This window comes from Lepisma saccharinum, chromosome 2 (assembly GCF_977018435.1).
Source record: "Lepisma saccharinum chromosome 2, izLepSacc3.1, whole genome shotgun sequence".
NCBI lineage: Eukaryota > Metazoa > Arthropoda > Insecta > Zygentoma > Lepismatidae > Lepisma > Lepisma saccharinum.
In genome coordinates this window covers 28,214,697-28,228,689 of record NC_139230.1, presented here as the reverse complement: position 1 = coordinate 28,228,689, position 13,993 = coordinate 28,214,697, and the positions used below count along the sequence as shown (strand labels likewise).

Below are 13,993 nucleotides of genomic sequence, written 5' to 3'. Positions count from 1 at the left end.
ACCGTGTATCATAATCAACTGAACCACCATATTTGGCAAGACACAGACGTCACTCCCGATGAAGTCGTGGACAACTTCTCAAAGAAAAACATCTTCGATGGGGTGGTTTGCTAGGGGTGCCGCGAATAAAATTTAAAAACACAATTGAAATGTATATTTTGTGATCATTGATACTCTATCTGACGAGGGCTTTTTATTATCTTGGATCCTCTACCTTTTCTGAATCCACCATTGGTACAATGGGCACAGTATCGAAACCATGAATTTCCGGGGAGTTGATTTTAAAGAGGAGTATATAACTTATTCTAGTAGTCTGTCCTATATTTTTTCATATTTTCATGTATCCGAAGTTTTTTTTAGTTTTTTTTTTAGCTTTTCTAACAGGGCTGTTATGACCTCCCCGTTGGGAGTGGGCGCACGTCCTTGAGCAACACATTGTCTTGACAAGAACTTGTAACGTCCACTCACGATCTTACCATGTTGCAAAGTAACCTTTTGAGTATTTTGCGGACTTAATTCAGAAGTCATAGCTGCTCTTTTAAAAGGCCTTGCGGAACTGGAGCAGGGGCTTCAAGTGTCTGACGCTTCCGGCCGGCTGCACTGAAGACCAAGAGGGTGCTCCAGAACACGAGCAGGGAACATGTTTGAAAACACCAAAAGCTTTTTTGTTCAAAGGGGTTGTTTCGCTAGAAAGAAAATCAAACCGTAGAAGAGGTTAGGAGGAACATTAATTCAGTTAGTATCAATAGAGCATGCAGAGGTTGCTGACAAAAAGGACATGCCTGCGTTCGTTCCAAGTGGTTGCCAAGTTTCTGGCGTGCCACTCAACCCCCTTTCCCACCCCACCCACCTTCAAATCTCACAACGTTTGGTTTTCATTTTTAAACACTGCGCTTGAACTCTATGGTCGCTGGATAGATGTACTTAATAGATTTTCATCCGAATGTTTCGTTGTGATCCATACAACTCCCAAACATGAAAGACTCGACGAACTGCATACTGTTACACCCCTCGTTTCTCAACAGCCCTTACGACATTATAAGGAAATACTGAAGCTTAGTAATAGCTCTTAGAAGTTTCAACAGTTTCTAAAGATCGCAAGGCTGTGTGTACATTGTGTCTTAATTTCAAATGAAGCTTTGAGTTTACCGATTTCTTATTCCATTCTCAAGATGTTGAACTTGATTGCCGTTTGCATTTCCAAATCTTTGTCTCGGAGTTTCATTTCGTCTTTGATAGACTTATTCGGGGCTGGTCGTCCATTGTTCGGCCTACGTAAGGTTTCCTGTGAATTCCGAGTCTTTCGCGTGCTGAACAGATGTTCGATCCTTTCGATTTGGAAGAATCGTGGAGCGGAAAAGTTGAGTGTGTTGTTATTTCTTCGAAGCAGGACGTTGCCACACTTCAGTCGAACAGATTTAGTGTTACGACCTTCGTGTGTACGTCGCATTTCGACTCCTTGAACTTTTGTAATTGTTGTTAATTTAGATTTCAGAATGTTTTCTGTACGGAAACTTTTCCTTTTTCCAATTGGGGCTTTATGACCATTTTGTGCCACCGAAGATCGATGTAAATAGCCTGAGGCGGGGGGGAAGAAACTGAGTTTTTCCGTACATACTTCGTTTCTGCGTCGATTCAGTTTCGGCGATGGTGTAGTGTTAACGTCGTCGCTTTTTTTAATCAAGAGGTCCCGGGTTCGATACCCGGTGGAGGCACACAGTGGTTCGGATTCCCTTTTTAAATGCAGGTCCAATCCAATGCATAAAGCGGACTTAAACTTCAGTTTCGCGAAACGCGGAAATATCCGACAACAGAACTTCTGTTGCCTGCTATTGAAATTAAATAGTGTAACGCGCGGAACCGAAGCAGGAATTTCCGGCTAGAAGTCTGCCGCGAATACAATTTAAAAACACAATTGAAATGTATATTTTTGTGATCATTGATACCCACTGAGACGCCGGAAGTGAAACTGTTCCGTTCTGTTGCAACGCTTCCGGCGTCTCAGTGGGCGTCAAGCTTCATACGGACACTTCTGGGTCGTTAGAAACCCATTGACTTTCAGTGGAATCGTTCCGTGACGATACATCGTAGACTCGATTGCTATGAAGTAAATTTAGAACATAATTTTGAAAATGCACGTCAACGAACGCGTTAAGTATTGGTTTATGATGCGAGGTCAGAAGTGCGTTCTACCAGTGGCGCAGGAACCCTTTTGATTCGGAGTGGGGTATAAAAAAGTTCAACCTACACATACACACACATGGGCTATTCTATTTTAGAACAGGCCACAATTTTTCAAATATACTTTGCATAACCTTGAACTTTTGAATATTTACAAAATAATTTTGATTTTTAAAAAATGTGGCTAATTTCAACATAGTTGAAACATGCCCGAAATGGACTGACTCTCCGTGAAATCTGCAGGGCATCTTACTGAAACAAATGAGGACTAGATTTGAAAGGAATTTGTATTTGCACTATCTGTGATAGTGATATGAAAATTATAGTCCTGTCAACCCCCATCGATGTTGTTTGGGGGGGGGGCCTCTGGACTCATGTTTTAATGAATCGACATACTAGTCGCAGTACTATAGATCGACCACAAGGAAAAAATCTTGGGACGAAAAGTCCCCGCGCAACTTTCCCTTCTTCCGTTCAGCTCGGGCCATAAGGAAGCATCGTCCACTAGCCCCCTCCCCTACTCGCGGGAGTGCGGTGCACAGGAGTCGCGGGTCTGCGCAGGTTGTTTTGCTCGTGGTTCCACTATATTTAAAATGACTGTCTGCGCCAATTTATTCGTTATTCGTGCAACAAAATCGGCGTGACTTTCCCTACTGTTGCCTACAAAACGGATATTGAGAATCAAAACAAGTTTGAAAGCAGACGATGCCATTTTGATGCACCAGGCCCACGAGCTCTGTAGGCTGCTGCAAAAGGATGACGTCATGACTTAATCTGGTGAAAGTTCTCGTGGACAACGGTGAATCCCGAAAAGCGGCCTGTGGTTCGAGCTTTACGGGTCTCAAAAATATGGCCAGCCGAATCGGTGCGGAGTGACGATGCGAGGCCGCGGTATGCGTAACTTCGCAGCGGCGCTGCAACGGTAGTACGCACTGCCAGACTCGAATTTCGTACGTTCGAATTCCTAGTCTGTCTCGGGAATCTGTGGAGCAAGGTCGCGCATAACAGTAGTGATGGCGAGAAATCGAGTATTCGGAGCAGAACAGTACGCTGGTAGCTGCATCCGCGTTTCCCCCCATGCACTCACTTTCTCTCTCTCACACGCACTCACTACTTGCGCAGAGGACTTGTTTTCATTCGCTTTCTCCAGAGATTCCCGGGAAAGTTTAGATCGGCCAACTCTTTGGAAGTTTTGTGTGTGTGTTCTCTCGTGGCTTATGTAATTAGCATATTTTGGGTCCCGTGTGCAATTTTGTGATAGAATATAGCAGCTGGTGTCATTTTATTCGTGATGTGAACATACAGAAAGGTGATGGTAACCATCTCGGACCCGCGACTAGGAGAGAGGGTGGGCTGCAGCCACAAAAGTTATGAAAATTCCTATATAATACATTTTTGTAGAAATTGAGTATTTTTATCAGTATCATGAGATAAAATTATGATCTATATTTCCAAATCGGAAAAACGGCATGATTGTTGCAATATTGGCTATGGTGGCCGAAAGTAACTTTCAATTTATTTAATTACTGCATTCCGAATTATGATGAAAGAGTAGTGATGGGTATCATTTTATTCCTTATTGGATGGCTTATAGCGTGGGCGGAGCAAATTTTTTAAGACTTCTGGGAAAAAAAAGTTGTGCTAAAGCTTTCTATGCAAACATTGATTTATCCGCATCCCCTCCCAATGTTTTCAGAACACTCCCCCATCCTTGTAATTCTTTAAACAAATGTCCAATCTGGTACTAAATTTCCCTTATCCCCAGAAAACGAACTTGCATCCACCAGATCAATAATTCTGGATAAACCTCTGTATGTAAATATGATTTGCTTACATAGATTATACAATTCAGGGTTCTGAGCTAAATTTGTTGATATTGTCGCCATATTGAATCCAATACACTGGAAAAGCATTTCTGACAGAAAGCAAGCTTATTACAAAAGTAATTGTGATAATGCATAGGTGTTGTTTCCTTCCTAATGTTATGTAATAGCAGAGAACTAGGGGTGATGAACTTCGACCCACAACTGAGGCATGGGTGGAGAGGGCAAAATTTTCAAAATTTGTGAAAAAACTATTTGTTATGTTGAAACTTCCTATTAGGATTTGGATCATTTTTATTCTCTATGACATGCATGTAGATTATATTATGTGTTTTTTTTATTTAATATATTGATATATATCCACCATATTGAATTCAACCTGGTGTAAATGCAAATTACCATTAATTAGTGGTAGAACACTGTAATAATACATCAACTATGGTTGATTTCTCGCACAAAAAAATAGTTCAGCCTTATAATACAATTTAATTAAAATAATGGTAAATTTCTCGTATGGGACAGACGGCTGAAATTTGCTAGTTCATTTATTTTGAATATTCGTACTTACGTATTTTGCATTGAGAAACATTGTTGAAGGTGGCATTTCGCTTATTTCATGGAAATAAGCTCTATTTGCGACATATCGAGTAAGTTTTCTTCGTTTCTTTTTGCCTTCGGTAACACACAAAATGGCGGGCACAGTTTCACTACCGTACTCGGCGTGCAGTGTTTCCACCCCACTGCACCCAAAAAATACCTACGTAGCCCCACAAACCATGGACGCATAGCCCCACGAACCATTCATACATTTATATCGAAAAATAGATGATTTACCGGCAAAATTCAATGAACGATGTGAGAAAACACTTCCCCGAACTTCCACAAATAGAAAGAAACTGCATTCGGTAAGTAATTTCTCCTGTAAATTTGAAGAAATCTGTCTGTCCCTTACGAGAAATTTACCAAAGTAATAACAATATTATCTTATGTAATGAGTATTGTAAAGTTTTGATCATGAGAGTGGTAACGATTCAAACAGATTGTAGTTCTCTTGCAGTCTCTACATGAAGTGTAGATTTTGTTCAATATGTGGAATAGTGGCACCAGGGTTCAAGCTAAAAGGAGTGTCAAGGAATTCTCCTTACATTTCATGTACATAATATGATGATGGTGAGATAAGCATCTTACTCTTAGTGCAGTCTTTTGCCTAATAGTATGTTTAATCTCTGATAATTTAACCTTTGAATATTATACTCAGATTTATTTTGTGTTTAGTGTGGTTTCGTGTATTTTAAGTGAAGTTACTTTAGTGAAATTACATCGAATGCCCTTAATTATTCTGTATATTTTTGTGATGTGGTAAGTTTTGATTAATTTATTTGACTAATTAATAATGTAATTTAATTTTCAGGGTTAATACAGGGAGCCAAGTGTGGCGACTAGAAGATTCCACTCTTACATTTCATCCAAAAAGATGGCAACTTATGCCTGGACTTCGTATTGCTATTTATGAGTTTGGATGGGATGCATCAAACCTTATTACATCAGCTACTCGTGAACTGTTGAAAGCTTTTCCATTGGCTGGTCATGTGGACAATGTAAACCATTACTTATCATTTATGGAGCTAGAGGATCTTAGTCTGCCAAAATATCATCCTGAGAAGACTGTTGATTTATCTATCAAGGTTCTTCAGGTGAGCTGTAGATTAAGTGTTGAGGGGTGTCAAAATACACAGTATCTCACCATGGGACAAATAATCTCAACTTAGGCACTAGCCTGAGACCCCATGCTACTGCCCGTGCCTCCCCACCAGTTTTTTGCACAGTTTATTATGAGTTTATGGGATGTTTGTGCTTCCAGTTTAGCAACTATAAATTACTTATAATCTGATTTTTCCTGGCTTCATGGATTGTTTGACATACTTAAAAATTTCAAAATTTTCTGAATTATTTTTTAAACAACGTATCACATAAAAAGTACTACATGTTCAAATATTTAAGTCAAAACTAGTTAATATCCACTGTTCATTTAATTGTAGAATGACATCATGAAATGTAAATATTATTTTACATGAAGCAGTGTAAATTCACTATAGCATAAAATTCAATGAAAAGTGAACAAAAGATAATTATGATAGACATTGCTATTAGATGTGATTAAAAATTACGTAAAATAATAGTTTTACATTGAACGCACCCAGTTTTTGTATTAAATGTAATGAACATCACACCAGTAACACATCAGAAATGAAAAAAATACTAATTTAGAAACATTTTTTATTAGGCTCTCATACTTCTTGCTTTCAACCTTCAATGTGTTCTGATTGATTTATATTTTTTTTATTATACTTTGGCTTTCTTCTACTTTTGGCTAATTGCGAAGATTCAACATGTTTATTAATTGCAATAATGGTTATTTTGTGATTATATAGGACAGCTGTACTTCAGACTAAGAAACAGAAATATCTGATTTTCTCAGACCGCCGAAAAACTTTGGTTGTAGGCCCTGCATATATTGTATGCCCCAGGCCCTGCACCCACCTAAGGCCAGCCCTGACTCAAGTTAACAAGGTTCCTGGGTTCGAATCCCACTCAGGCTTGATTGTTTGTGAATGTCCATTTATCAATTACATCACTCATCACCATCTTCGCAAATTAGCCAAGAGGCACAAATCGCAAAGTAAAATAAACTAAATCAATTAATCAATGACTCAAGTTAACTGGAGCTTGCTTTGTATATATTTCTGAAAAGTTTAAATCTTACCCTTGGAATATTTTCTTACCAGCAATGCGGTCAAGGCATCTACTCTGTATAATATCATTTACAACTGGTGATTTTAATGATCGAAGGGATTTTGGAATTTGTGAAATGTAAATTGTTCTAAGTGCCCATAAATTAGCAAGAGGTTGTGTTGAGTGTAAGAGTTGCATAGACTTCATAGGGACACCTATGGAATAAATTGCACAATTTCTTTATATATATATAGCCGGACCCTGTGGCTGAGTGGTTAGCATATCGTGCTGCGATGCCAAGGGTCCCGGGTTCGAATTCTGCTCGGGCTTGGTTGTTTGTGAATGTCCATTCATCAATTTCATCACTCATCCCCATCAAAAATGAGACTGATCATGCATAATGGACATTAGGGTGAGTCGAAAAAATCAATTTTTCAAGTATCGGATTCTAATAGGGCTCAAAAGTTGCGTATTTGCATGCTAATCAACGTTGGATCTTCAGTTCGCTTTTAATAGTTGCCTGAAGACAGAAAAATTATATTTTAAAACCATGCGCTACATTTTGAATTCGTGCAAAAGTCCTAAAATTTTAAAATTTAAGTGAAATATTGTTTTTTGTACCGTTTTACAAACAGACGCACTGTGGTATTTTCAGTTATATTTAAAAGGCCATCTTTCTTAATAATTCGTTAATGTGAGCGATTTTATACATTCCACGGCCACCCTGGCAGAGTGGTTAGCACATCACACTATGATGCCAGGGGTCCTGGATTCGAATTCTAGCTTCAGCATGGGTGTTTGTGAGTGTCCATTCATCAATTTCATCATATCTTCACTTATCCTCATTTTCGCATATTAGCCAAAAGTGGCACAAGAAGTGAAGTAAAATATAGCAATTCAATCAATTCTTCTTCTATTTAAAGCAGCATGTAGTGTAAGAATAATAATGAGTAGAGGCATGCATATTTCGTTTTTGACAAAACACAAAATGTGAAATAACACATTGTGATGTTAATTTTTTATGTTTCTGAAATATGTGAGGTCCCTTCTTCTACCCTGTTTTGTCATGAAATGAATTGCAAAATACGAGAGAGACTCTTAAACACAAAATTTGGAGTATATTTACCAACATGACACTTTCTGAAGTTTGAATTATAAATTGTGAGTTATGCAATTCACGGAAAATTGATTAATTCTGCTGTAAATATTTGAGATGCAAAAATGGACCCCTTTATACAGTAATAAAGTAAATACTTGGGTAACTACATAAATGCTATTAGAAGGGATATGTTTATTTTGTGTAATAAGTGCAGTTTTTAAATCAAATTTAGGATTATATTCACAATTTTAAAACCAAAATGTCATTTTATACACCGCTTTTGATCCGATTTTTCACCACTATAACACCAAAATTTTATTTTACTTACTGCCTTTAAACCTGAAATGGACTGTTTTTGTACCGAAATTTTGTTTTTTATTTACCAAAAATATGTACCTCTAATAACGAACTCATATTTTAACTATTTTCTTGATGTTTTTAACTAAAAATGTTTATGTGATTATTACTGTTGTTACATGTTCTCTTCTTGATTACTTGCAGGATGTGTATCATACTTACTTGCTACTCCAATCAGAGTTTCTTCGACGTCTTTCCTTATGTTTTTGCCCTGATCTGTGGTTGAAGGGATCAAATTTCCAGTTGGATTCAGCAACTGAGATTTCTGCCAGGCTTTCAATAAGTTATTCAGATTTGTTGAAAGATTTAAATAGAGACTATAAACTTTTTTCTTCATATGGAGTTTCAGAAAGTAAATGTAGTGAAGAAGATAATGCTAGTACCAAGCAAGACACTCCCAAGAAGGATTATTTGAAGTTTGTTGATCCTTATGTGGCAGTTCATAGTGCAGGGCTTCATTTACAATCTCTTTTGATGGGTGTCAGGTCTGTAGAAGAAATGTTGGAAAAGGAAGAAAAAGTTGCCAATATACCTGATGAAGAAGGGAAAGAAAAAATAAACAACGTCGAAGGTTTACAGGAAATTGAGGACCAGCTAACTAAATTACTGGAGGAATTGATATCGTGTAGGGATTGTTTTGATGAAGCTCTGGGTCAGATATCAAAATTGAAATGTCCAAGGAATGAAGTTCCACATAGTCCCCCACCAACGCCTGTGGATGATAACAAGAGTGAAACTAGTGTGAAATCGCCAATACCTGTCGGATACACAGATTTGGATCCAAAGGTTCAAGATGAAATATTTGAAGCATACATTACACATGAAATATGTGATAGTGATGGTGAGAGTGACTATTTTGCGTTGACCTCGGAGGAAAAACAGAAAAAGCAAGAAGAGAAAGAACATTCTAGAAGGTTGTTGCAGGAGTTAAAGGTTGTTCTTATTGAGAAAGCTCGTCAGTGGAAAGATCGAGAAGCCAAAGCCATTCATAAAATATCAGACAACAAGAAATCTCGCATTGAAAAATCATTTAAAAATGTTTTACCTGAAAAGGAAAAGTCAAACTGTAAAGCAGATATTGGTATACCATTAGGAAAACCAGAAATGAGTGTGGATAAAATTAAATCTGCTTCAGATATATTACTTGATGGGAGAGAAATTACTTTACCAAAAGGAACAGTTAATTTAAAACACAAAAAATTGTTTTCCCTTGATTATAGCTCATCAGAATTCCCTGAAGCACAGGCAAAGAACATTAGTTCAAAAAGTGATCTTGTGAATTCACTTTCTAGTTGCCAAAACTCAACTCTGTGTGCTGACCAGTCAATTAAAGATAGTTTTCAATATGTCAGTGACACCTCAACCAATCTTAACATTTTAACAGCAGGTAGTAAAACAAAAGTTGGCAGTAGAAGTGGTGATGATTCGGTTGAATTGCCTCTAGGTATTGACTGCCTTGAAAGCAGTCCATTGTGGCCTTTGCCTAGATTCAAACGACCTGCACCTAAACACAGAGCAGGAAAGAGTTTAGCTCACATAAGAAATATTCGTGCTAGTAGTAACAAAACTTCAGAACTAGAAAAAAGCCCAATTCCTGGTTTTGATACAAGCTTGGCTTTACAGGCTGTTGCTAAATTTCAGCTTTTTAATACTCAACAAGAGATTGAGACATATTGTGGAGCAGGTGAAGATTCAGACTGTGAACTTGTAGAAGAAGAAAAAAGTAAAAATATATCATGACAACCATGCCTTTTTTATGTTGTAAAGTTGCATGACTTATGTATTATTTCTATTTGTGATAAGGAATGTAGAATACATGCTAGTATCACTTTTTGATTTGTTTGAATAATATTTTATTAGTAGTAAGTGGTTAGAATTTTTTTTCATGGTTTGTGTTATATTTAGTATAATAAAGCTACTGTTGAGGATGAAAATATTGGGCCACATGTCTGTGCTTGCAGCTCCTGATGAAATTGGTACAATGAAAAGCAATCTCTCTTATTGGAAAGCTTGAAGTGCCTATTAATGTTGCCACTATTTTCTTAACCCTCCTTCACCTTGATTAGCATTTCTTCTTGTGAGCTAATTTCTAGCCATACTTTTCTTTTTGTTCTTAAATCTTTAATTTTGACAATTGTAAGGAAAATAGCAGTAGCTCTTCTTCTACAACATTCTTCCTCAATGCTTTTATGGAGAAACATATAAAAAAATGTGGTTTTTCTTGCATGCAACATAGGCATGCAAACTGCCCTCTCCTAGTTTTTCCACTTAGAAGTATTTTCAAGCTCATGAAAGTATCATGAACTAACAGGTGACAAAGTACCACACCATAAGTCCAAGACCAAACAGCAAATCTATAGCTTTGTGTGATTCAGATTTACATTAGAGTATAGAATATTTTCCAAACACTGCCAGAGTTCATCCTAATGTTGGACAAGCAATGTTTACACTATCCAATATTTGTAAATATATATGCCTTTAATTTGTTTTAGTTTAAACCTCCGTAACCCATGCAGTGGCACTCAAAAATTTTGAATTATTTTCCTTACCAGCACAATAATGGTTGGGAAAGCACTAGATAACCTATCTACACTATTCCCATGAAAACAAGAGGCATTTGCGCATTTATTCTGGCATTCTCTCAGTTGCTTACACGTATCTGAAGTGACCAGTCCCCCTTTGGTGGCACTCAGTACTGCACGCATGTTTCCTACCTTAAATCGTAGCATGCCAGCCATGAATTTGGCAGAAATAAGAAGAATAAAATGACAGTATGTTGTTTGGAATGCAAATTATTTGTATGCAGAAACCATTGCAGTACCCATATGAAATGCCAGAGTTGTCAAAATAACGATGTTTGCAAATTGACAATAATTGGATCCATTTATTTGAGTTAGTATATATTTTTTTACATATATCTCATATAAACATAGGAGAAACATACCCCTTAAAAGTATTTTGTAAGTTTCTTCAAGTTGTGTTTCATACATTTTATTGCTTTTTCTGCGAGTCAGTAAGATTTTGACTGAAAATTTTGGAACAAATAGTTTCTTTCTAAGTCCATATAAGTTGTACAATTTCAATTCATTTTGAAAAATCCGTTGAAAATTGTTGAAAAATATGTTAGAAATTTTGCAAATAGTGAGTTCATTTTTTTTAGTTCCTACAGTATATGGCAAAGTTTTAATTATTTTTAGAATAACATTTTGGTGCATTTGCTTTAAGCGTCTAAACTTGTAATTCTATGAGACACACTCATTTTTTAAGTTTATTTCCTTTAATAGCTAATAAAAATGTCCGAAATGGACATGTTTGCATTCACATATATTTCCTCTGATTTCCAGTAAGTGCTAGAGTAATTCAACATCGATTTTCATCAATAATTCATGTAAATAACATTGGTTTTGATAGTGCCGCACACAGGACATTTGTTCTACTATGAGGATGCAGATGACGGAGGGTTAAGAAGAACTGTTAATTTTCTTTATATTCTACTTTCCTTTAGTTGGCAAGTAAATATGAGTTCCATTTCTACATTAAATTGATTGATTGATTGATTTTTGTTACTTGATGTTGCTTTTCTCCCACTTTTGGCTAACCACAACGATGAGGATGAATGATGATATGATGAAATTTATGAGGGCAGACTCTCACAAAGAGCACCCATGTCCAGGCCGGTATTCGAATCTGGGACACCTTGCATCATAGCAAGCTGTGCCAACCACTCTGCCATGGAGGTTGTTAAGATAGATAGATATATATCTCCACTTCCTGATTCAACTAGCCAATCTTGTACTCACTTGCAATAACTTCCGCTATGGAGACCAGCACTACCTTCAAATACGTGGCACAGCCATGGACACCAATATGGCCCCCTCCTATGCGAACCTGTTTATGGGCAGGCTGGGACAATAGTTCCTAGACTTCCACCAACTAAAACCACTCCTCTGGCTAAGATTCATTGACGACATTTTCCTCCTCTGGACACATGGTGAACTCTTACTCACGACCTTCCTAAACAAACTGAATGACCTGACCACCCTCAAATTCACCTGGTCCCAGTCCAAAACCAAGTGACCTTCCAAGATGTGGATATTCACATCGTGGGAGACCACTTGGAAACATCCATACACATCAAACCGACCACCAATATCTCCACTCCTCCAGCTCTCACCCCTGCCACACCAAAAAAGCCATCCCATTCTCCCTAGCTCTCAGAGGCCAACGTCTCAGCTCATCCCCCTCATCCCACCAAAACTAAAACCACACCTGCACAAAGCCCCAATCAACTGTGGCTACCCCTCCATCCTTTTCAACAAACAAATACCAGAGCCACTTCCCACACCGGCACCAAACAGTCAAATACCAACCCTCCTGCTCTGATAACCCAATACCACACTCACCATATGAAAATCAAACATACTCTCCACTCCCTCCTTCCCATTCTTCACAGTGACCCTGACACCAGTGATATCTTTCGGGACAACCCCCCCACCTAACTTCAGGAACATCTTGGTCTGAAATACACCAACCCCTCCTAGCCCACAGGTGCAACAAACCCAGATGTAAGACCTGCCCCATATTCATCACCTTCCCCACCCTCCAGATCCCTACTGCTGCTGGTGAGTTCACCCGAAGGGCACCTGCCACTCCACCAATCTTATATACACCCTCATCTGCCAAATATGTAGTAACTAGAAGGAACTTAGAATATGGGTACAAAGGGACACCTGATAATGGGAGGGTACAGAATCATGTGCAACCAACAACACTACAGATGTATAGCAAAAGGTTACAATCTCCAAAACCTATTATTACTGTTCAACTGCAGAATAAATATGGTACTCCGTCTCCAACTATATCCAGTTTATCCGTTGGTAAAAATGTGGCCAGTCAACTCCTAGCAGTTCTAGGTGATCATTTTGCCACAGTACACCTGCAAAATTGAATCCCTTTGAATCTTATCTGAGGGAGAGGCTTCATTTGCCAGTATGCAGTCCTTCAGTGTTCTCAATGCAGAAGAAAAGCAATAATGAGCAGGAAACTGAATTCCGGTGGTCGATGGAACATGTATCCCAATTATATCCTGCCGTTATTGAAGAAAATCCTTCCAACCTGGCGAAACTTCCATCCCCTTGAACCTCGGAATCAATAACCATGGTTCCTCCACCCAAAACTCCAACCTCACCATTGCCACCCACATCAACAGCCATAACCACCTTTAATAACTGTTTGTGTTGCCATTATCCATCTATTATCCCCCCACACAGACTCCTCTTCCTGCTGGCAATTGGGAAGGGCCTACATATCAGGCATTCATGCCACTAACCCCCCCCCCCCCCCCGACTCAACCTAGTCACCCAATAAATGCTCCCACTCCCTTCCTTGTCCTCCCGAAACCCACCCACAACTAAAATACAGTAAACACTTGTCACCTTTTTGGTCAATGCCCGTCTACTATTTTTACTTTCTGGCTACACTACTATGTACTGACGCCTTCCTCAATAGTCTGTGCCTCTTCTCCATGATCATGCAGCTCCTGCAAATATTGGTTTAATATTTCTTTTGTGGTAAGTGTTTACTGTCTTGTACCTCTCATATTTTTGTATAAGTATACATACATATATATGATTTTTGGTGGGACCGGACAGACTATATACGCCCATACCCATCATGAGATGGAATTAGGTTTCTCTTTCCCCAGCTGAACATCCATCATGTGTTCCCCCCCAATCAGTGGGTCTGTGCACACCTGTCCTGCAACAATATGCAACTTGAAGACAAATGTTTATATACTTTC

At 38.3% G+C, this 13,993-nt stretch overlaps 1 protein-coding gene across 2 annotated transcripts in view; it reads left to right on the top strand.

The window, feature by feature from the left end:
* LOC145983970 (vezatin-like) overlaps window positions 1–13,449 on the top strand; it is a 72,772-nt gene extending 59,323 nt beyond the window's left edge. For both annotated transcript variants that reach the window (XM_083117196.1, XM_083117195.1), the window contains exons 6-7: window positions 5,416–5,698; window positions 8,338–13,449. In XM_083117196.1, the coding sequence (XP_082973322.1) occupies window positions 5,416–5,698; window positions 8,338–9,933 (1,879 nt within the window). In that variant the 3' untranslated portion in view covers window positions 9,934–13,449. The remainder of the gene's footprint in view (window positions 1–5,415; window positions 5,699–8,337) is intronic.
* Window positions 13,450–13,993: the final 544 nt, after the last annotated feature.